Source organism: Chelon labrosus (assembly GCF_963514085.1).
Source record: "Chelon labrosus genome assembly, chromosome: 4".
NCBI lineage: Eukaryota > Metazoa > Chordata > Actinopteri > Mugiliformes > Mugilidae > Chelon > Chelon labrosus.
Window position 1 is genome coordinate 11,383,268 of NC_140340.1, and position 22,550 is coordinate 11,405,817.

At 42.2% G+C, this 22,550-nt stretch overlaps 2 protein-coding genes across 11 annotated transcripts in view; one reads left to right on the plus strand and one right to left on the minus strand.

Moving 5' to 3' along the window:
* cadpsb (Ca2+-dependent activator protein for secretion b) overlaps nt 1-4,675 on the plus strand; it is a gene marked incomplete at its 3' end in the record, with an annotated part of 65,059 nt that extends 60,384 nt beyond the window's left edge. For all 10 annotated transcript variants that reach the window (XM_084542991.1, XM_084542987.1, XM_084542988.1 and 7 more), the window contains 2 exons: nt 4,290-4,394; nt 4,499-4,675. In XM_084542991.1, the coding sequence (XP_084399117.1) occupies nt 4,290-4,394; nt 4,499-4,675 (282 nt within the window). The remainder of the gene's footprint in view (nt 1-4,289; nt 4,395-4,498) is intronic.
* A 1,656-nt stretch (nt 4,676-6,331) lies between these two features.
* The window catches only part of ca16b (carbonic anhydrase XVI b), a gene marked incomplete at its 5' end in the record, with an annotated part of 102,842 nt that continues 86,623 nt past the window's right edge, over nt 6,332-22,550 (minus strand). The window contains 16 exons of the mRNA XM_084542212.1: nt 6,332-9,797; nt 10,615-10,750; nt 11,949-12,091; nt 12,217-12,363; nt 12,525-12,653; nt 12,846-12,922; nt 13,388-13,481; nt 13,924-14,070; nt 14,972-15,107; nt 15,236-15,408; nt 16,374-16,508; nt 16,596-16,730; nt 17,125-17,207; nt 17,311-17,407; nt 18,789-18,880; nt 20,481-20,572. Of these exons, the coding sequence (XP_084398338.1) occupies nt 9,651-9,797; nt 10,615-10,750; nt 11,949-12,091; nt 12,217-12,363; nt 12,525-12,653; nt 12,846-12,922; nt 13,388-13,481; nt 13,924-14,070; nt 14,972-15,107; nt 15,236-15,408; nt 16,374-16,508; nt 16,596-16,730; nt 17,125-17,207; nt 17,311-17,407; nt 18,789-18,880; nt 20,481-20,572 (1,963 nt within the window). The 3' untranslated portion in view covers nt 6,332-9,650. The remainder of the gene's footprint in view (nt 9,798-10,614; nt 10,751-11,948; nt 12,092-12,216; nt 12,364-12,524; nt 12,654-12,845; nt 12,923-13,387; nt 13,482-13,923; nt 14,071-14,971; nt 15,108-15,235; nt 15,409-16,373; nt 16,509-16,595; nt 16,731-17,124; nt 17,208-17,310; nt 17,408-18,788; nt 18,881-20,480; nt 20,573-22,550) is intronic.

Genomic DNA, 22,550 nt, shown 5'->3' on the forward strand with positions numbered 1-22,550 from the left:
TTATACGTTTTCCTGTCTTTCTAACCGTTCAGCCTTGAGAACACTTAAGATAAGATAATCCTTTATTTATCCCACAGTGGGGATTCGCATGGCGCCACTCACTTCCACTCTCACGCTACATTTAGACCACAGCCGAACCTGATCCCACGTCCTCCAGAAATTTAAACGAAGCAGTTTAAGGCGGAAACGACGCTCGGGTTAAAAGACTGAACCGTACCACCTGCGACGAGGACTCGCACCGTGACTAGGCGCAGCCGTAACTGCGAAGGGTCACGCGCCACAGGAGTTGGGAACCAGTGTCTTTCAGAGTGAAGAGAGCACTGTCTTAACAAACATAATCCTAACCGGATACATTGGCATAAATGTGTCCTCCATGTGTGATTTGAACGACACATAATGCTGTGACGTGTGTGCTTCATGTCATTCAGAAACTATTTGTGCGGACCTGTGTCTCTACAGGTGTGTGGCGGCTTTGTGTGTGTGTGTGTGTGACAGATTCCCAGTTGTCCCTGTGAGGCCGTGACGTGAAGTCTTCATGTCTGACGGATACTCGAAAGTCTCCCTTTCTATTTTTGTGTCAGCCGTAGGAGCAGGAGTCTCGTGCTCGGACAGATGTGAACATATTTTTGTTTTTGGAGGGCCGGCGCTGTCGTGACGTGGCTCTGCTTTTGTCTCCGAGGTCCACGCCGGCTCCCCTGTCTCCCTGTGTGTCGTCTCCAATGTGGAGTTTTACCCCTCGTGTCCTCTGTGTGGCCCCAAAGCGCACAGGAAAATCCTACTCAGCGCCGTTGTGTTAAATGAAAGGTTTCTCAAGCTGTGAATGTTTCAGTCTTAGCGTTGTGAACTACGCGCTAGTTCAAGGTTGTCCATGTTTTTCTCTTTCATTTGAATGCATTTCCATCCATCCATCCATTTGCATGCCTGTGAACACTGTTCCTAGATGCTGCATAGGCTCTACTTTGTCTCTCTTTCTTTCACTAATTTATTTCAAGCCTTTTTATCTCCTCTTTTCTGATTAACACCATTCCTGCTGCCTCCTCTATTCGAAAAAAAAAAGTGGCACTTATCTCTAGTGTTGCGTTGCGTTGTTTTCTCACATTATGTTGGTTGGCATGATTTTAAGAGTCAAATAATCTTCCTGTGTACATCTTCTAGCATGACCCTCCTCCTCAGAGCTCTGCCTCATTTGCACATAGAGCAGCCTTCCTCAGCACGTACTCAGCCACCCACCCACACACCCACCTGCGGGGTCTGCATGCACTGCACGCTCAACTCGACTGTGAAGTGGACAGGCATCTGCATATCTGGCCTCAAGTTCAAACTTTCCACCATTCACCTAATCCTGATCTTAAAAAAAAAAAAAAAAAAAAAAGAAATGCTTCAGCAAAAAAAAAAAACTAAACCTCAACAGCCAAAGTAATTAACTGCTCACGGCTCCAATTCGGGACTCACAAACCTTTTCTGCCTTCCTGCCTACTCACAAGTTTAAAGTTGACTTCTTTTCTTGGAGGTATGATAACCGTTTCTATTAGACACGCGTGCTGTTCTCTTGTAACTTTAAGAAGCCCGGGAAAACCACGAACCCCGAAGCAAACGAGAGAAGAAAAAAGAAAAGTACAAGAAAATAGCACCGCCGCTCCCTGCCTGCAAACCATTTACTCACTCTCATTCTATTTTTCTTTTGCTAAAGCGTCCAAACTATAATTTCAACTCTACATAGTAGCTTCATATCTACAGTGTGTGGGGATAAAAAAAAATCTAAAACAACTCTGCATGCACGCTTTAATAAATTATAAACAAAGGCTAAGTAATTGCCTACAGTAATTGATGGGCCATGCAGCTTTTTACAAAATATTGACTTGAACTGTTCAAAAGGTAATTGCAGTTGGCGACGGATAAATCTGTCAATGCTTTATGACTTCCTTCTGTTTTATAAATCCCTCCATGCAGCTGCAGCGTCAGTGCACTGTGTAAATTCCTCTAAAACGCCTCCTTCCTCCTGCTCTTCAGGGCGCTGTAAATGCAGCTCGTGCGTGCGTGCGTGCGTGTGTCACACTCCTGGCGTGTTTGCGTGTGTGTCTGCGGGGACGTTAATTTAAACAGCCAGGCCCGAATTCAAGCGGCTTCAGAACATTTTAAGATCGGGGTCATATTTGTCATTGCGGTATTGTCTTCGGACCAGTTTTAATGTTTAATTCTCGTCAAATATTCATAGGTCAGCCCCTGGGTTTAGTCATTTTCAGTGGCGGGGCCGTGCATTTTCCACCTAGGCCTTCAATGCAGTCCAACCTCATCCAAAACACCTCTTAATGCGATCGTTATGACGCCACCGCTATAGGAACCATCAACATCAAGGATACGCAATAAAACAGGATGCTGCATCGTAGACATGCATCTCATATAGCGTGATGAATGCCATTACTCAAGCAGAACAATTCAAAAAGTCTCCTCACCGCTTCGCTGCAGCTGTGCACCAGGGCCACATACGTCAAATGCAGCAGAAGCATCAATGTCGACCCAATAAAATGGCAGAACTTAAGAAACAATTTAGAGTTCTCCTCAGAGCCTGTCAACCAAGGGTAGCGCTCATAGTTGGGTCAGGCTAGCTAGCTCCGGGGTTTGGGCGGCCTTTCCTCACAATATCCAACTTTTCCTTCAAAGTCCGCCGTGAAAATGTCTTTCTAAGAAGATCTGCAACCAAATCGATAGCCTCTCCTCCTTCCGCCATCATGGGTTAAAAAAAAAATAGCTATCCAAACGTTAACGGGGAAGAGGAACATGAATCGCTAGCTTGGCTTAAAAGGAGCGTCTCTCTGACCCTCCAATCAGAGGACGCGAAAACGCTACCGTAGGCTACAAAGAAGGCCTAAGAATTCGAACTTGAAACGAGACTGGTTAAAGAAACAGCGTCAGTACAATGTGTTTCAAGCTTCATGTGTCTGCAGATTTAATTGTGAAGGCCCAGGCAGATGTCTTTGACTCCGGCAACACGTAATGGCTGAAATATGATTGGATAAAAGCTCAAATGCAAAGTTACACTGCCAGAAGCACCACAGCTGAGAGACAGCCAAGCCATAAAATGAAAAGAACAGGCTATTGGGAATAATTTAATAAGATTAATGGGAAAATACTAAAATGTAAGTCAGTGATTTTGCTGCTTGCTTCAAATTTAAAGGAGTAGTACATTTTGCAAAATATACACATTTGCGTTCTTGCCAAGAGTTAGATGAGAGAATCGATACTCATGGATCAATACTCATAATTTTTTGCTCGATTAGAAGCCTGCACCAGGGGAAAATTACTTTAGCATAAAGAGGAGAAGCAGGGAAACAGACGGTTATTGTGTCGAGTGGTTGAAAAAAAAATCTACCTAGCAGCCTCGCTTGGTCTTATTTTGTTAATCTGTACGGTACTGACTGATTTCATAGTGACATTCTGTTTTATCTTCCTTGGAGTTGGTATGGGTGGGATCATTTAGCTGCTGTCAGGTGGACTTTGTTGCCTTTAGACAGGGAGTCAGACCATCTGTTGCCCAGTCTTTGTGCAAAGCTATGAGTGCCATCGAGCTTCTCATCTAATTTACAGCAAAAAACAAAAAGGGAACATGCAAATTTCCCAAAATGCAGAACTGCATCTTAACACTAATGTGTGCTAAAGTTGGAACAGAATTAGCTAATGTCTTCCTAACTTTCATCAGCGCTCTTCTTCGCTGCTTTTAAGTGGACCGCTTGACCACTTCAGAGCGCCGGCAGGCCCGTGGAGATTAGCCCAGTTTCCGACCGTTAAACTCTTTGTAAATAATGACTTGGACTTTTAAACTTTCAAACTTTGATTGTGGCTTAGTGATTCATATTTAACAGTGTCCCAGTTACGAGCGCCACATGAAGACAGAGGGCAGTGTGTGGAGTTTGAATTTAAGGGTCGTGATCTAAACACATCGTAGCTGGCGATTCTGGTGCAGCTGAAAAAATAAACTGTACTTATTTTGACTTTATTCTTACATTACCAAAGCCACTTACCTTGCATTGATTTCTAATTCTGGCTCATGAAACGCAATAATGTCAGTGAGGGAGGATAAAGAACATTAATCCTCACTGTCTGCTAAGCCTTTATTGAAGTGATGCTTAAAAACCCTAATGTTATACGGATCTTAATGTCCTTATATACTGTATGTGTTTACTTGGAGCTCTTTACGTGTTGTCTTAAAGGTTAGTTTTATGTCATTTTGTGTCTTGAGCATGTGTGTGGGCGTGTGTTTTGCTGGAGAGTGTTGTGTTTATGTGTTTCAGCAATGGTACACTGCCACCATGAACCTGCTGGGGACCTGGCTCACAGAACGCATGGATCAGCAGCTCCACGTCTACCAGCTCAAGATCCTCATCAGGATCACAAAGGTGAGGCGGCGAAAAAACCCTGCTGGCTTGATAAAACGCCCAGAATTCACCGTGTCCCCCCCCCCCCCCCCCCACTGCGCTCACACATCTCTGTCCCGCCGCAGAAAAAGTACCGGGACTTCCGCCTGCAGGGCGTCCTCGACTCCACCCTGAACAGCAAGATGTACGACACGGTGCGCAACAGGCTGACCTTGGAGGAGGCCACAGCTTCAGTGAGAGAAGGAGGCATGCAGGGCATCTCCATGAAGGACAGCGATGAGGAAGATGAAGAGGACGACTAGAGCCCCGCGCACTTCACACTCCAGCCCCTCCCTCACCCCTAACTCCCCCCCCCCCCCTTCCTCCTTCACACTTTTGACTTTAGCCTGGTTACCGATGCATGTACCAACTCAGATAGCCACTCTAGGACCTCTTTGTCAGCTCGAAATGCCTATGAAGGAACTATAAACTATAAAAAATAGTACTTATACTGAAGAAAATCTAAATAATTAAAAAAAAAAAAGGTTAAAAAACAACCATGATTGGCAGTTTAGCTGTGTCATGATAAAGATAGCACCTATCTTGATTCATTCATTTCTAAATTCATTTCTATGTGTTACTAAGCAATATGGAGAACCATTTGTTTGACAATGTTGAGTGAGATTAATAGGTGTGTCCCTGTCCAATGCAAACCTATATGGCGCTTCTTTGTCGTATTCTACATTCATTAATGGTACATTGTCGTGATGATGAGTGTGTGGACCCTTTTCTTTGTCTTGTCCGTTTTTAAGTGAATGCCAACTGCTTCAAAACTGAAAATAATGATGATGATGATGATGATAATAATAATAAAAAAAAAAAACCAACAACTCTGTATTTGTTTACGGCTGTTACAAATAAACTGTTGTCTACTCACTGTTATCAACATCGACAGTAAGTCTAGACCTGCATTTTTACCATGTGTCAACGCTATGTGATCTCATCCCAGTTACTGATTAGACGCGGTTCAACGGGAATTTTGAACTTCAACGAGTGGGTACTCCAGAGATGCAATATTCTCATAGCTCCATTTTGATAACTCGGGAGATTCTATTTTTTATTTTCAACATTAAAAGGCCTTGGAATAGGTTCTATTTTAATTGAGTTGCACTTTTACAGAGAAAAGAGCAAAAACGATTTTTTTTATTAAAAAGAAGAAAAAAAAAGGTTGGTCTGTCTTTGTTCTGTAACTGTGTAGAATGAGATGTCTGGCATTTGTTTGGGTCTCACTGTTGTTTTGTATATATTCTATAAATATATATATAAATATAAAATGCTGTACATTGCATTCTGAGCCATCGCTGCATGCCCGTGGGTTCCCACCCTCCCCGAAACGCTTTCTGTTTTCTGTGTGAATTAGCTGGTGGATTCATTCTTGCTTTTTTTTTTTTGCCTTATGAAAGCCAACAGTTGTAATATGCAAGAGCTGTGGCCTCTAAATAAAAATTATTGTACATGTGCATCCTCTGGTATGTTTACTAGACGCCCCCGAGACACAATTACACACACACACACAAATGTACATGTTTGTTTGGCAGTGCTGGAAAGTCACTCTACTTAAGTTGCTTCCTTTAGTAGGAAAGTCACAGATCAGTCAGGTTTGAACACAAAGACAATTCATTATCTATAATGGTGTAGAGGGTCGCGAGCTGGGAGCTGGCGCCTGTACCGGCTAGCGTTGGGCAAGAGGACGCACCCTGGACAGGTCCATCACAGGCCTAACACCAACATGACACACATTATTTTACATCCAGAGGATATTCTAAAATAAAGTCCATAAATCGGCCATAAAAAAAAAAAGATCCTTATAGTTGTAGTGTTTTTAGTATCACAGTAATCCCAAGGTAGTTCACTGTATATCCGTACATGTGTAAGTTGCAGTGTTGTAAGTGTTAATACCTAATTTGGCATACTTTCAGTGGTGTCAGTTTACAAAAAGAAAGAAAGAAAAAACCCCTTCATGCAATTTCGAGATACTCTAGTATTCTTTTTAAGCTTCTTTATACATGTAATCCATTACATTTCAGAGGTAAATATTGTACGTTGTACTCCACTACATTTATTCAATAGCAAAAGTTACAGAATTATGATAAGATTGTGGATGATTTAACTACACAACCGTACATCAAGCATTCAAAATTAGCTCCACCTCGAACGAGCCAGGTTAACATTTTGCATCAGGAAAAAAAAATTAAAACACAATCCGCGTACTCCTTCCTTTACTGTGGTGTGGTGACAGTGTGACAGCAGGGGGCAGCAGGAGGAACGGGTTCCTGGTTTGCCATCAGTCAAAACTCATCCATCTGCAGTTACATGTCATACAAGCGTGTAGTGCACTCAAAGCCAGACTTTATTTAATGTATAGCAATACAATTTACCTATTAAATAACACTATTACACTATAATAGGGTATATAACAGTATCATAGGAATACACTGCTATGATACTGTCATATAAACATGTGATATAATGGACAAAACCGTTTTATTCTTCTTTTTTCTTTTCTTTTTTTTTTTTTTAAGTTACAAAATAGACTTAACTAACAACCTGGCTGAAATGAGCTGAGGCTTACACAATTGGCTCCCCGGACCATTAAGCAAATGTCAGGAAAATGTGGTTTAAAATCCCAGCGTGGGCCGCAGAGAGGCAGCTACGATGGCTGGGATTTTTCACTGGAGATTTGGATAATAAATGTTCCACAAAAGTACAATCCGTCAATTGGCCGCTGTACAAACCGAATCTTTGTATGAAAATATAAACTTCTATGGTCACAAAGGTTACAGGTTTTTTTTGAAGTAGATGCGAGCAGGCCGCAGCACTCGTGTGTTTTAAGTGAGGAGCAGAAAATATCAAACGAGAGGGGAGGCGGCTGGCGGTTCATACAAAGCGGGGGGAAATCAAACACCGTCGCTGCAAAGGAAAGCCTAGATGTGGAGCTGAGTGAGCCGGCAATCTGGACTTTTCTCCAAATGTTGGAGAGTTTTCAATGGATTAAGCAAACTCCCCCTTTTTTTAAGAGAAGTGGATGTTACCAGAAAATAAATGTTTTCATCACAGGATACACATGAATCAATCAAGAGAGAGAGAGGGAGACAGAGAGGGGGGCGTTCACGGTTGGAAAGGGCTTGTAATTATAGCCACCAAATAATGCAGAGAAGGAATATCAGCCCAGATAAAACACAATTTAAACCCCCTCTTTTTTTTTTTTTTTTTCTTCCTAAACGCGAGGAGAGCATCACAGAGTCAGATTATCTACTAGAAGGTGAGTTCCTGAGGCTAGACAGAAACATGCTTAACTTGGGTTAAATCCACAACTTTTGACACTGGAAATCTGTAACTGCATGATTTAACAATTTCAATTTTTAAATTCTAGTTTGATTAAATAGATCTCAGGACAAAACCACTTACATGTTGCAAACTGGAACCACGTCTTTGGTTACAAATAAAGCATCAACCCCCCCCCACCCCCGAAAAGAAACTACAGTGCCTATAGAAAGTTTTCACCATGTAAGTGCAAATAAACGAGACATTACAGGAAAAAAAAAAAAAACTGATTGCACACATATTCCTCCCTTTTCTACGAGGCCCAAAACATCACTGGCTGCATAATAGGTTACACCTCCGTGTAACAATGGTGTTTCCTGGCAACATCTGTTATGAAAACGGATGAATACTGTAAGAAGTTGGTGATGGGTTTACTGAAAAGTACCAATCGTGTGTGTGTGTGGGAGGGGGGATGGATTAATAACGTTTCCAAGGCACTGAATAGCATCTTCACCAGGAGGCCTGATGAAGATGCTTCTCTGCGGTAAATACAAAAGAAATCCTGGAGGAAACATGGCGTAGTCTGCACAAGAGCTGCAGCAATTTCTATTTTATTTATTTTTTAAAAGCAGGAACGACTTTAAAACAGCTGTGTTAATGTCCTGGAGGGGCCCGAGTCAGAGTCTAAACCTCAATGCAGTCTGGAATAGGAATAAGCACAAAGTATTGGGAAAAAAAATCCTCTTTCGCTCCCGGCCGCCTGGCAGCGTTTGACAAGAGGAAGAGGGAGAAACCGCAGCATCCAGGCGCACCGATGCTTCTATTAAACATGATCTTTAAGGGAGTGAATACTTGTGCGATCAATTTTAAGCCAGGTTCAGAAGAATCCTTCACATTAAAGTAGTAGTATTCGTGTTGATCAGCGTCAAATCTTTAACCCTGGTTACGTCCACCGTGATTCGGTGTTGCGAAAGGAGTAAAGCGTGAAAATCTTTAAGCGCAGGGTGAATACTTTTTGTAGGCATTGCATTGTGTTGGTACAGATACCTATTACACTTGTTTACAGCTGAAGCTTCGACCGCTGGCGTTAGAAAAGCTGAAGCAAATGGAGGAAGAGGAAAAGAACAAAAAAAAAAAAAAAAACATGACCGGAGATTTGTAGTCTTTACATGGTGAGCTACACAGTCTCCAGATATATGAATCTACATCAAGGCCAGTGGACAAATAGGCAAAGGTACAAAAGAAAAGAAAAAAAAACATCAGCTGGCTATTAAGGATATAATATATATATGTATATATATTACAAAACAATATAACAATATAAATCCCTGTAAAAAGCAATAAATGTTCACATTAGATGTTGTAACACACAAAATAAGCCATAAGTACATTTTACAAGACAGCAGTGAGATACTGGGACAATAATATATAGGCAGGTATGAGTCTCTTCACATGTGATAAAAAGCTTCTCCCATGTGGAGCGGAGCCTGAAAACAGTTAGTTTGATTGAAGTGACAAAGTGACATAATGCATGCTGGGCCGTGTTATGTTATGACGTGATGTTGCGTTTTGAGACGTCGCCTTAATTCATCCCGGTCTTCATGCTTCCGGTTTGTCTCAACAACGGTCCAAAGATCTCAGTTTTGTCGTGATGCCAGGACTGAAGTGTGAATTTTTTGTTTTTTTTGTTGTTGTTTTTTGTTTTTTTTCTCCACTCACTGGATTTAGGCAGTAACACTGATAGTATAGTGCAAACTGGACAGAGCTGCTTTTTCCTCGTGTCAACTTAAAACAGGTGCAAACGCTCAGCAGGATAACATTTAAAGACAAGAAATAAAGAACGAAAACATAAATATCAAAAAACCTTTATCAGTATAAAAAGTAATAAGGTTATTCATTTAATCAAGAGTCTGGCAAAAAAGGCCTCAGAAAAGTTCTCGGATTTTTACAAATTAAGTGCCTGTGAGAATGTCCTCAGACGAGCGACTCCATGCTCTCTGCAGGGTCCGACTCGTCCGCAATCACCACCACCCCATTAGTGTCCATGTGCATGGGGCTCAGGCTGAACTCTCTGTTACTGACCAGGCTGAGCATGGCTTTGTAAAGGTACTGGTACTGCTCCTGCACACACAAAACACGCAAAATGGTTAACACATGCAGATCGCCTACGCTTTTACGTAACAGCCCACATCCCGGATTCAGCTATATTTCCTTTACAGGCACTGAACAGAATAGCATGTAAAAAAGGGTCGCTCGTACTGAGGGACCCCGAAAAAGAATTAACGCCCACTTCTGCAGGATCTTTGGCCACACATCCACTATAGGGTTCAGTCTAAACAAGTCACAACGACCCTCTCATAGACGGTGAAAAAGTACTCGCTCAGCACCAAATGTCAGAGAGACACAGTTAAGTGGCCGGTGAACACGATGGACTATTTAGCAGCTAAAGCCCCAGATATCTTTGTCGGTAGCTGGTGGAGAAAACAGAGCTTAAACAACAGTGGACGAAAAAAAAAAAAAGAAGCCTCCAAAGGAATGCTGATGTTGCTTCATGTCTGCTGGATGAAAAGAGCGTTTGATGTATGTAGGCTACTGATGCTGGTTGATGTAGAGTATGTATCTGCCAGCGTTTTTGCCCACTAGGGACAAGAAATTGATCAATGCCGCTTTAAATGTTGCTTAAAACAGCATCAATTGATGCATTCTGGTCACTTGGGGGCAGCAGATCCAGCTGGAAACAAAACACTAACATTTAGCACCTAAAGAAGTTGGTAAACAATCCAGATCAATTTACATGCTAAGCAGATAAAGAGCGACATTAACATTCATTCGGAGTCGTGTTAGTGGCAGCCTAACAAGTCTAATATTCGCCTTCCTTTTAGGGGTGCCTGCTCTAACCTGGCTTTAACACGCGTCCTTTTTGTCAGCGTAAACTTACTATATCAGTGAAGACTCCCGGCCTCATGAGATTGATCATCTTAGCCACCTGATAGATGTCAACAACCCCCTCATTCTCCAGCTGCTGGGACAGTGTGGTGAGGGCACAGAGCATCCCTGCTGACACTGCTCCATACCTGAGAGGAGACACAGAGTCACATGATGACGTGTTATTTCACATGCTCATGTTTGCAAAACTGCCAAAATGAAACACAACGCAGAGAATGAATAAAGGGATAAAATGTAACAGAAGCTGCTTCCATTCTGATCCTGGTTGCTGGTCATTAGTAGCATGTTAGCGCCTGGTACAAATGACTGCAGAGATTTCGCGACATGTTATTAGTCTGTGACTGCTTCTGAGAGCACCCAGAGAAATGTATGATTCACCGTAAGGAAGCTGAGTGATTGAGAGTATTCAGATAGCTGATGGCTGCACTAATGGCAGCTGAAGTGCTGCGGACACTGACATCTGCAGGAAAGACATTGGCTGGAGCGTGGAAGCGGTTTCGGTTGCCTGGTTACTAAAAGACTTTTGCCGTTTCTATTTATCCTGGTAGCGGCCTCCGGATTCTCGGAGCTGGCGTACACTTATGGACCCTGAGCCATGGACGGCGCTCAGCATTTAGAGGCTTATTTCCCGTTACTGTTGGAAGCTCTGCATTTCATCCAGGTCTAACAGAAGACAGTCTTTTGCCAATTCTGGGCCGTTTAAATCCAGATTCAGACACAAAAACAAGACCAACATCGTGTGATAACATTATTATACACTGATATACATTTATAGTGCTGGACTAGTTCATGAATGGATCTCAGGAGTATAGACTGAAGCCTTGAGGGGCCGAGCAACAATGTGGCGACAGGAGACTGAGTAATGTAAGTGAAATTCAGCGAGTTGTAGCGATGATAGAAGAAGTAATCTTTAAAATGCAAACTAACGAAATTTACCGACAGGAAACACCGTCCACAACTTAGGTTCCTACCACCAAATTTCCCAATCAGATAGTTGAGACCTGAGACGGAGCTGTGGACTTGGTGCTTTTTCAAATAAAGAGCTACCTCTGTTTATACACTAGCAATATTTTTATGCTGCTTTTTTTATTTAGTTTTTTTAACTCAGAAACATTCAGTGTCGCAAATATACAACAGAGCAACCCAGGTGACCAGAGCCTGAAATGACAAACTGTGAGCTAAAAGCGACGGGAGCACCAGCGCATTGCTTTATATGTGGATGGGTCTTCAAGGAAGAACATTACTTTATGATGACCAAACGGTCCTGGGACTCAAAAATCCCATCTGTGTTGACAGGGGTCACGGTGGAGGTGAACGCGAACGTACTCATCGTGCACGATGGTGGGGCCATCTCGAGTCATGGCTTCCTCCTTGATGACACTGATGAGCTCGAAGGCGCTGCTGAGAGGGGCGTCAGGGTTCGGCCATTTAGGGCACTGAAAATGCCTCACCTCCAGAACGTAGTCGTCCTGTAAGGCAAAGAAGACGAGCGTGCGCACGTGACGTGTTTATTTAGGGTTATGCTCATGACTCGTGATGTCAGAGTAATAACCCCGTACGTATGGCTCCTGCAGCGAGGCAGAGGAACAGATACCTGTGTGGCCTCTAAGATGAAGTCGTGGATGATGATCTGCTCCTCGTTGGAGAGGCACAGTCTGTCCTTACTGATGAGTGTGACAGTGAAGGCGATACAGTTCATGGCCTCTTCGCGACTTGGCCAGTAAACAAATTCATCCTCAGCCTGCAGGGGGACAGTGACACATGCACCTTATTTATCTAACGCTTTCACCGATCATTCATTTCACTGTCAGCGTTTCTTTTTCTGCGTAAATGTGCACACGTGTCAGATACTACAGAGGGGCCAAAAGAGAAAAATGATTAATATGTTTCATTACTACTTACCAGGCCTTGGTTGTCAGGCAACATGACAATAATTTGAGCATTATGGTCCCAAATCATCCTCCAGAAGTCTGTGGTGGTGTGGGGCAAAGGATGCTGGGTAATGATGAACTCATTACTCCTGTAATAGCCCTGATGTGACAGAGGTGAGGCGTTAACCTTTCAAAAGCTCAGACCACAAATACGGCTAGATGACTGCGACACAAAGGAGATCATTTTCTAAGAAAATATCCAAAATAACCATGACATCTGTCAATAAAATGCTTCAAAACAACCCATGCAGCAAGGACAGAGAAAGGAAATTCATTAGCTGTCACACTGTACCATTATATAGGAGGCATTAATGTAATCTGTTCCCTTCATGCCAGGCAGAGTGGTGAGTCCAACCCTCGCTCGCTCCGCTGCAAAGAGGCAGAGATGGAAAAACACACTTTAAAATCACAACCGAGGCCCCTCTAATATCGCACAGGCTGATAATGCACACATTCATTACCAGGCCTGGCTGTTGCTATAGCAACAAGTACCTCCTTTTCTCCTGTCAGGGTGCCGAGCACGCATAGAAAAGATTAACTTATAGGATTATGGAAATCGGTTCTAATTTTGGAACATGAATTGTCTTTAATCATTTACTGAGTGAAAAACAGGAAAAACGTGAAACACGTTAAACGTTTCTGTCATTTAAAAAACAAATGTAAAAAGTAGCCAACACAGGACACATTTGATCTGTTGTTTCAGCAACGTCCAAATGCAGCTTTACCCTTCTAATTTAAAACACACTGCTGCTGACAGCTGGCTTTACATGTTCAACTTGACCTTGGTTGCCCTAAGCCTAAGCTCCACTGCTGTGTGCTGCGGTGAATACTCACAGGGAACCACTGAGGAATTGCGGTTCTTCTCCTTGTTGCAATCTTTGTGGGCGCTAAAGCACTCCACAAAACGCGTGTTGCACTGAGTCAGAAGCTGGCGAGAGAGAAGGCAGAGAAAATCAGATTTCAGCCCTGAGATTAACTGCAACATAAAAACATGGAATATATAACGTTGTTTAACATTTAAAAATTAACAGCAATTCTTTCACACTAACAATGAGCATGTGATGCTCAGGAGGAAGTGACATTTTGATGTGGGAGCAATTAGTTTGTCTCTCCTGGTGTTAAAAGAACAGGAGCTTGATGAAACATTCATCGAGCTTTGCATAAGGCAGCAGGGGTGACAGACATGACTTTATTATAGCCAACATCAGAGACGCTCTCAATCTATTCCCGCCTGGAACTGGGAAGCCACAGTGCATGTCGCTAACGAGCGTCTGATCCGAAAGACCACCTCGAATTCAGCTGACGGCTCCGGTGCAGATGGTGACAGCTCGTCTAACTGGACCAGTCAGGCTGGCAGAAGGTTTACTCACCCTGAACTGCTTCTCCAGCCGTGTGCGGCCTGTTGAGTTGGGCGTGAGGATGCTGTTGACATAGCTGTGCAGCTGCCAGGCAGGTACCTCCGTCTCTTTGCTCAGGATGGCTTCCATCAAAGCATCGTGGATGAAAACATACTGCTCCTGAGGGAAGACAGGATATTACGTATATAGATATATTCTCAACACAGAGATAAGAGATTCATGTGATTGTAAAACAAGACAGAAACTTTTATTTCTATATTCTGATCATCCGAATATAGACATTATGTAATAAAAGTGTGGTTAAGGTAAAATATTAAACTCTCTTACTGCATTAAAATGTTTACTTTATTCAAAGAGCATCACATTAAGCATTAGCATCTCTTGGTAAGCATTGAAAGTATATACTTTAATGAATAACCTTTGTGAACAAAGTAAAACAAAGTATGCTAAATAGGTTACTGTGCTGTATCTTAATCCATCAAATCGTAGTTTATAAATTGAATGTATTTCATATAAGCTACCGCTGAGTGATAAATTAAATCAAGTGAAAAGTAAAATACCTGCTTCTATGCATCTGCTTAAACAGACTTAATTGATATATCAGTAGTTCAGTAAATGTATTGTCTTTTCAAGAATTAAACAACAGGTTGTGACAGTGGAAAGCCGTACAGCTTAAGTGGAGCTGGAAAAACAACATCACTTCAGCAGAAAAGTGTCTCAGAGAAAACATACAGGCTTTCTAATACATATAAAAAAGGTACAGAGAAATAACCTCAATCCTCTATCGGTTAAAAAAATAAAATAATCAAACACATGCAGTAAGTGTGGCCTGAGGACTGCCAGTGTAGACTAAAGGTGTAATACGGTCCTCTGTATTTGGGGAGCGTATAACAGTTTGTACTGTGTGCTGCACGGAAATTGCAGAGAGTGTGACCTTTACCTGAGCTCAGAGTATCAAACCGAATAGCTTTTATAAGTTCTTATCCATCTTTAATCAGGGATGACCTTTACAGAAGGAATCCAGTCTCCCCAAAGTAACTGATTATTCGGGGCTCCTTACCTCAGTCTGGACTAGGTAGTTGCGTTGTGTGCGGATATGTTTGAGAAAATCCAGGACGCTGACTGTGCTTTTGTCCTTGATCTGTTGCAGCATGCTGTCAATGACAATGTACGTTCCTGTGCGCCCGACGCCTGCGCTGAAAAGCAGAGCACAAAACAATATGAGCAGGCCCCTAGAGGGAGCTTTTAACCATCTCAGCAAATATGAGTCTAACGGTGATAAGTAACACTCATTAAGCCCGGGAGCTCAGTAATAATGAGGTACCTGCAGTGCACCAGGACAGGGCCCATGTCTGCAGTGCGAGCGGCTGATGAGCGGTTGATGAAGGTGAGCACAGGAAGCGTGTACTCCGGTACTCCCATGTCAGGCCACTGAGTGTAATGATACTGGATCACAATGCGCTCATTTAGCTTCCCTTTCGGATTCCCCTTCTGACCCTAAGACGTAAGAGCAGACGTGAGGCCGGTGAGAATACGAAGCAGCGCCTTGACTTTCGCATGGAGCATCAGGTGATACGCACATCACTGCAACACCATATTTAGCAACTATAAGCAGAATATAAAGATTAAATAAATGGTCGGTAACACACTAGGATCTACTACATATTACAGGTCTCAACAAGCTCTTGCGGGCACCCATCCGTATTTTTTGATGTACAAACACATTAGCTATATTGGTAACAAATACTGTTCATTAATACATATTTTAAAATATCCTCCTGGCTGCATACAGCTACATTTCAGTCGCTATTTGCTCACAAGATTTTTCTGTTTCAACCCACACGAAGAACAGGATATATACCATAAAATTTACATGTCACTTGAGCTCGAATGACTAAATAATATCAAACTACACTCTATATGCTCTGATGTGCTTAAAGCGGCTCAGTTCAGAGAGCGTTAGATTTAAGATCTAAAGGTCCCTTGTTTGATTCCAGGTTTTGGTCGGTGGATGCTTTTGGCATCTGTTGCCTAATGGTTATTGAGGCAGGCTTGGGACTGTATAATCACTGGACAGATGGGAAAATGTGCGTGTGGATGGAGTGAATAAGCAGTGCCGTTTTATCATCTACGTGCATGGCTTAAGTTCCCTGGAGCAAGGTACCCAACCTCCCTGGGTGCCGCACGCGACTGCTCGCTGCTGCAGTTTGAACGGATGGAAGCACAGAGGAGTACAAATTTCCCAACTGTGGGATCAATTCCTTCTTGTTGGGATCTAATTAATACAAAGTCACACCTAGAGATAAGTCTAACAGATAGTTTAGTTTCCTAAACTGTTACATGCGGAAGGCTTTCTCCTGTAAAAATATGCCTGTGGTTTATACTGCTTAACTAAGACATTCTAGCAGGCCCACCTGGTCAGAATCTAACGTATTAGTAGTATGAGAGCACCCCTTAGTTACCTTTTTAACTTTCGTGTTCCTTATAAGGAAACGGCGCAGCGTGTAGCAGGCATGCACTTTAGTGCTCTTCAGCGTCACCACTATATTCCCATATTGCTCGCTGTTCTCTGTTGGCCAGTATTGGTCACATTTCCTCTGCAAAGAGACAATGAATGATATTTTAGCATGTCTTAAATGAAGTGCTTTGTATTTTGTGTTTATGAACCATGGAAGTGAACCTACTCTTCCTTTTTCCACTAAGTTGGTGATCATGATAATGAGTCCAGTGTTCTGCTCCCACACCATCCTCCAGAAGTCCTCGAACGTAGACTTGAGAGGACCCTGAGCAGCTATGTAAGCTCTGGGCCGGTTGTAGCCCTGAAACAGGAGTGAGGTGGAGTATTGTTTACTGGTAAGATGAAATCAATATTGCATTGATTTCCCCAAACTCCTGATACAGCTGATATAACTGGTTTACTGACACATTGGTAGGTCATGAAATCCACTCCTTCAGCTGACATTTATTTATGCATGAATCAATATCTTTAATAAATCCCCAATTTTTATTTCTGTCAGCTGGCTGGTACCTCAATTGATGTTTTAAATAAAGCTGTCACCATAACATTTAGCAGCGTGAATCATTCTTTCACAACGCATTCTTGTTTCACTAAAGTCAGCAGGTGAATTTCACAACCCTTCAAGCTCAAACAAAAAAAGAAAACCAAAGCAGGACCTGCGTAAAGAAGGGTGTCAAGTGGCTGTTAAAACTCACATCCACATAGTTGGCATTGATGTAATCCGAATGTTTGGCATCCTTCCCCGCCAAAGCTCGTAATTTCACCCTGCTGTGGTCGTCTAGGGAATGCATTGACATATTTGTGTGAATTATTAAAAGGATAAAAACATTATTGGATTCCACAGCAGTAGACATCATAATCAGATTTTACAGCTGACTCACAGGCCACAATGTTGATGTATCTGTTTTTGTGCTTGTTGTCGGGATGATTGGAATGTTCTGCTGTGATTTTCAGGTCGGCTGTTGAGCGTTGGACCTCCTGGAGAGAGGAAAAAACAGGCAGAAATGGATTTTAATAGACAAGGAGAGAAGATCGAGCGGGATTACTGTGTGTAAGGAAGTTATTTCTACCTAAACTGTAGCAACACTTTTATAATAACATGTATTTTCTTTGTAATACTACTGGTTTTTAAAGGGAAACTTTTCTTTTTCCCCCCAAATCTCCCGTCTGTATGAGGAGCTCCGAGCTCAGGATGAACTGTAAAGCTGAACCTCCAGCAGGGATTCAGTGTCTCAGTCAAGGCACTTCAGCAGAACAGATGCTTACTGCCACGGGGACTTCAGCTCAAGCTTTTAGTTCAACGGCCTTCTTCTTTTCTTCTTCACTATGGATGAACCTCAATGGGTTCATCCACCCAAAAAATACAACGATCAATTCCACCACAGCCTCACTGCGGTGCATTTGAAAATTACGCGCACGGGCCTCACATCAAATGACCCCAATTAGAGGGAATACTCAAGGGGTGAGGCTTTTTTGCCTCCTTTCTTAACCTAGTTACACAGAAAGTGTGTTCCCATCCAGTCAACCGGCAGACAGACCTTCTCTAATTAACCTCCATCTCTGTGATCTTTCTTTCAACCATCTGCTCGAAATGAGCAACCCTGCACACCGCCGCATGCATAAAATAATGTCCAGCCATTGTTCAGACGCAGGCACATTTGCAACCATGCGCGCAAAAGCCAGACATAGTCTGTATTTTTATGTATTCTGAAAAGGGATCTCACAAACTTTGGTACCTGGTGTGAACCACACAACGAAAAGGTTTGCCTCCAAGCAGACTGTGGTGAGGTTTGTTTATGGTGGCAAAACAAATCTACTGCTAGATAATATGACAGCAAATAGGTATTTTTTTAGATAGGTAAATACATTTCATACAATGCAGCAACCCCACAATAACTAATGCAATGGAATATTATTGTTGTCCCTATTTAGGATATAGGGTCGATAAGACATAGATACATAGGTAGTGCAGTAGTTAGGAAATGATGGATATCCTGATCTGTTAATATATTGTATTTAATATATTCTGGTGAGTTAAAATATTGTAATTTAGTATCATTTTCTAAGATGTCTGAGGAAAATATTCATACATCCTCATCCTTTCATTATTATGCCTTTGCATTTCCTCCACTATGTTATCCAGTCATTAGCTCACTGCCTGCAGCGGCGCTCTCACGACTTATTCTGACGCTACCACTTAAACGCAAAACATTTTGCATACGCATCTTCCCGTTTTGTAACCACGGGCTCACAAGGCCAACTGAACCCAACTCCAAAAGTAAAAGCACCATTATTTATACAGAAAACGCAACGCAATGCCAGAAAACTTTTCAATATTAGAGTGGATTTTAAAGTGTACCTCAAACTCCTCAGCGAAACCTTGCAGGTTGTTCTTGTAGAGCTCCATAATGTGTTTGACGAAATGCTTAACGGGGATGGCCTCCATGTCATCTGCAGGGGAAAATACACAACAGTTTTATCAAACGATGCGTCACGGCGAAAAAATATTGTCTTATAGCCACATCATTGTCTGAAAATGTGAACGTTATGTTATTCCTATTGTTATGTAAATCAGTGTACTGCATTATTTGGTCTAGTCTAATTCTCAATGAGGAAAGGGGGAAAAAACAGGAAAACCTATATTTGGTATTTTGAGCTTTTATAGGAGGGAGCATCTGTCTCATCTGGGCCAAATCAGCCCCAAATCACACATGAGGGATCTTTGATAAGGCTGGTCAGCATCACACGGGGACAGCAGTGCAGGGGACCCAGCTGTCATCGCTGCTGATGCTGGCCAATGTCTTAACTAATATACCCTCGCAGCTGGGGCCTGCAGGGCTCTTACTTGCCTCAGCGGTTACTACGTAGAGGTGAATTCTCCTTTATCACTCTGGTCATTTATCAAAGTGTCTCCTTTCCTCTGTATTAGTATAGAGAGACTTAGCAGTCTAATCAGTTCATCAGAATGGTTCTGGGTGAAATGTAGCTCTAGGAGAGAGAAACTGTAATGGACTACGCCTGATTAGGCTCATTCTTTTTCTTGAAAGGACATAAAAGACCACGTAGGGATGTTCACATGTATGCTTGAATGTCCAATGGCACTATTTCAGACATTTAAGAAATGCAAATTGTGAGCCAATAAAGGTCACAGTTCTATGATTTTAGCTGTCATCATTTTCCTGCACATCCCCAAGTTGAATAAGTAGGAAGGAATAAAGAGCTGAATGGAAGGAAGGAAAGAAAATAAATGAAAAAAAAAAGAAACAAAGAAAGAAGCAGAATGAATGCAGAGTCAATACCAGCATCTGCTGCGCTCTTTAACTACGATATCACGGCCTTGAAATGTCCCTGAGCTTTAAGCGACTGTGAAAGTAAAGTCTGATATCGACAAGCTGCCACTGCGCTGCTGCCTGGAACATTAAGAGCCAAGAAAAGCCAGTCACACGGCTTCTCCAGAGCTGCTCCCGGACTCATTTCACATGCAAATGAACAGAAACTGTGCAAATGAAGACACCGAGCTAATACCACACAGTTAATGATGACTTTTAGATGTGTGCTTTGTCAGTAGACACAGGTCGCTAAACGTAAATCCACTGGTACAGTCTTAGTCTTAAAAACAGATTGTTTTAGCTTAAATAATAGATTATGTAGTGAAAGATTTAATAGAATAGATTTAAACTTTGTTTGAACTGGAACATCTAAAACAGTGGTTGCTTAAATATTTTAGTCAGGTAAATTAACCATTCATCGACACATATCATACATTTCATAATTTATGTGTTTCTCCACAACTGTCATTTATTTAATCAGTTCTCCATTTTAATCTACCTACTTAGAAGGTTTATTCATTACTTTGTGCTATTTAATTGCTTTTACTTCTTTGCTCATCTGGCTAATTGTTTTTATGCTGAAACACACAATCTAATTTTATCACAAATGTACACAATGATCATATCATACCGTATTAGACAAATGAATCACCTAGAAAACTTGACTTTTAACCATCAGATATATATGACTTTTTGAACATGAAACAGGAAACATAGCTCACCTGGTATGGGGATGACTGGGATATTCTCATTGGCCACCACCCGTGGAGAGCTGCTCTCCTCCACATAGAAGTGAGCTGTCTGGAAAAACCTCCTACAGGGACACAGACAGATAAGTACAGTGAATGCAGCACAGTAAAACCGCACGCAGCAAAGTGTATTAGGGAGTCGTTATCCCGTGGTTCTCAGATCTGGTCCGTCAACATCAGCATAGAAATGTTGAATAGAATCACAGCAGAAAAGTGCTAATGAAAACCCCAGAGCTGTTTGGACACAGCTGATCGAACACGGAGAGAGTGAGCGGCTCCTGGAAACACTGTCTGAGCCGACTACAGGGAACAGGTAAACAACTCACAGCGACGCGCAGCAGTGCAGTGCCAAGTTTAGCTCTTTACGCAAACGGAAGAAAACTAATCCAAGCACAAATTCCCTCCTCGGGGCCACTTTTAAGAAGTTGCACTACACTTTGAGGACAACAAAATCAACTTAAAAGGTGCACTTTCTGGAGAAAACACTCACTGCTGCCAGCAGCTACTGCTCAAAGGTTAATGTTCATAATTTGGAAGTCTAGCACCTTTCTAGGGGTAATTCCTAATGCTTCAAAAGCCCCAAAACAGTCCAAGGTCCAAGGTTCACAGAGGAAAAACTGCAAGGAGTCACATTCTTTGGAATATCTACATACATCTACATATATATACTTAAAGCTTTCTGAAAAGGTTAGCTGTGCGCTTTTTAGGGTTAAAATCTACAATTCTACCATGTCAGAAAACGACAAGAGATGAATCTTTAAGGTCCCGAACACTTTGCATATCCACCCTCTCCTGTCACACATAATGTATACTAATGAAATTATATAAGACCCACATTTTATCCAAGTGCTAAGATATCCCAGGTTTAATCCTACCTGTACTTGATGCAGAGGAGGGAGCAGATGCTAGTCATTCTTAAAGGGAGATGGAACAAAAATAAAAAGGTGCCACTGCATGTAAAACATGTAGGAAGAGAGACAGAGAGAGAGAGGGAGGGACAGAGGGAGAGAGAGGAAGGTGAATAAAACAAATGGGGGAGGAGAGCTCCCCCCTGGTTTGCGTCACTGCCTCCCAATCTAATGGCTCCCCTTGAGTGCAGATGTGTTCTGGCTACCAAACCAGCACTGTCTCCTTACTGCCTCTCTTACCCACGATCTCATGTATAGTTTGCTTTGAGGGGACAGAAACTGTGGTGGCGAAATAAGCTTCATGAATGGATTTAAGGTTAAAAAAAAAAAAAAAAAGAAGAAAGAAAGGAGTGAGGCCTCCCATTCAACACCAGCGTCAGCAGCACCGAGTCTCTAACACGGCTTGGGATTTGTTCTCGCTTCAACATCTGTGAGTTTTCTTTCGACAAACACCTCGAGCGTCAGAGGCTTCCAGATGCGTACTGTAAACTCCAGCAATTAATTCTATCGTGGATGGATTCATGACTTTATATTAACTAAACACATAAAATGTACGAGCTAAAAATAGGTCAAGGGTGTTAAACCATAAGTAGATACAGTCTACTGGTAAAAGCTTTTTTTTTTTTTTGATAAACATTTGTAAATCAAACTGATTGCGGTATTAAATTGTTAATGTCCATAACATCTGTAACCAGAGAAACTCTCCGGCTTTAGCGGCTGCTCTGTAACCAAGAGAGACTATGCAGAGGATGAAGAGTAAAGAGACTGTGAATGGGTTGATTTCATCTTTTATCATGGCCTTTTCCCTGGGGGAAGCACACATTGTCAGCTAACTGTCTGAGTTGTCACAACAACAGCTGTGATGGCCATTTCTAATCTCAAGGCGAGCCCCGCTTTTCCACTCAAATACCTCAACCCTCAGAAATTCAGCCACCAACCAAATCCGCTACAGTCATCTTGTTTCCAGCTGTCTGTTTTTCCACACCTCTATGGAGCTGATACCCAGGCTTTTATTTATATCACGCTCTGATATTCTCCACCACACTACGGTGCTGTAAACGTTTGCTGCAGTGATGTCACACAGAAGTCCTATCAAAAGAATTGATAAAATGCGTTTGAATGCTGTCTAAAAATA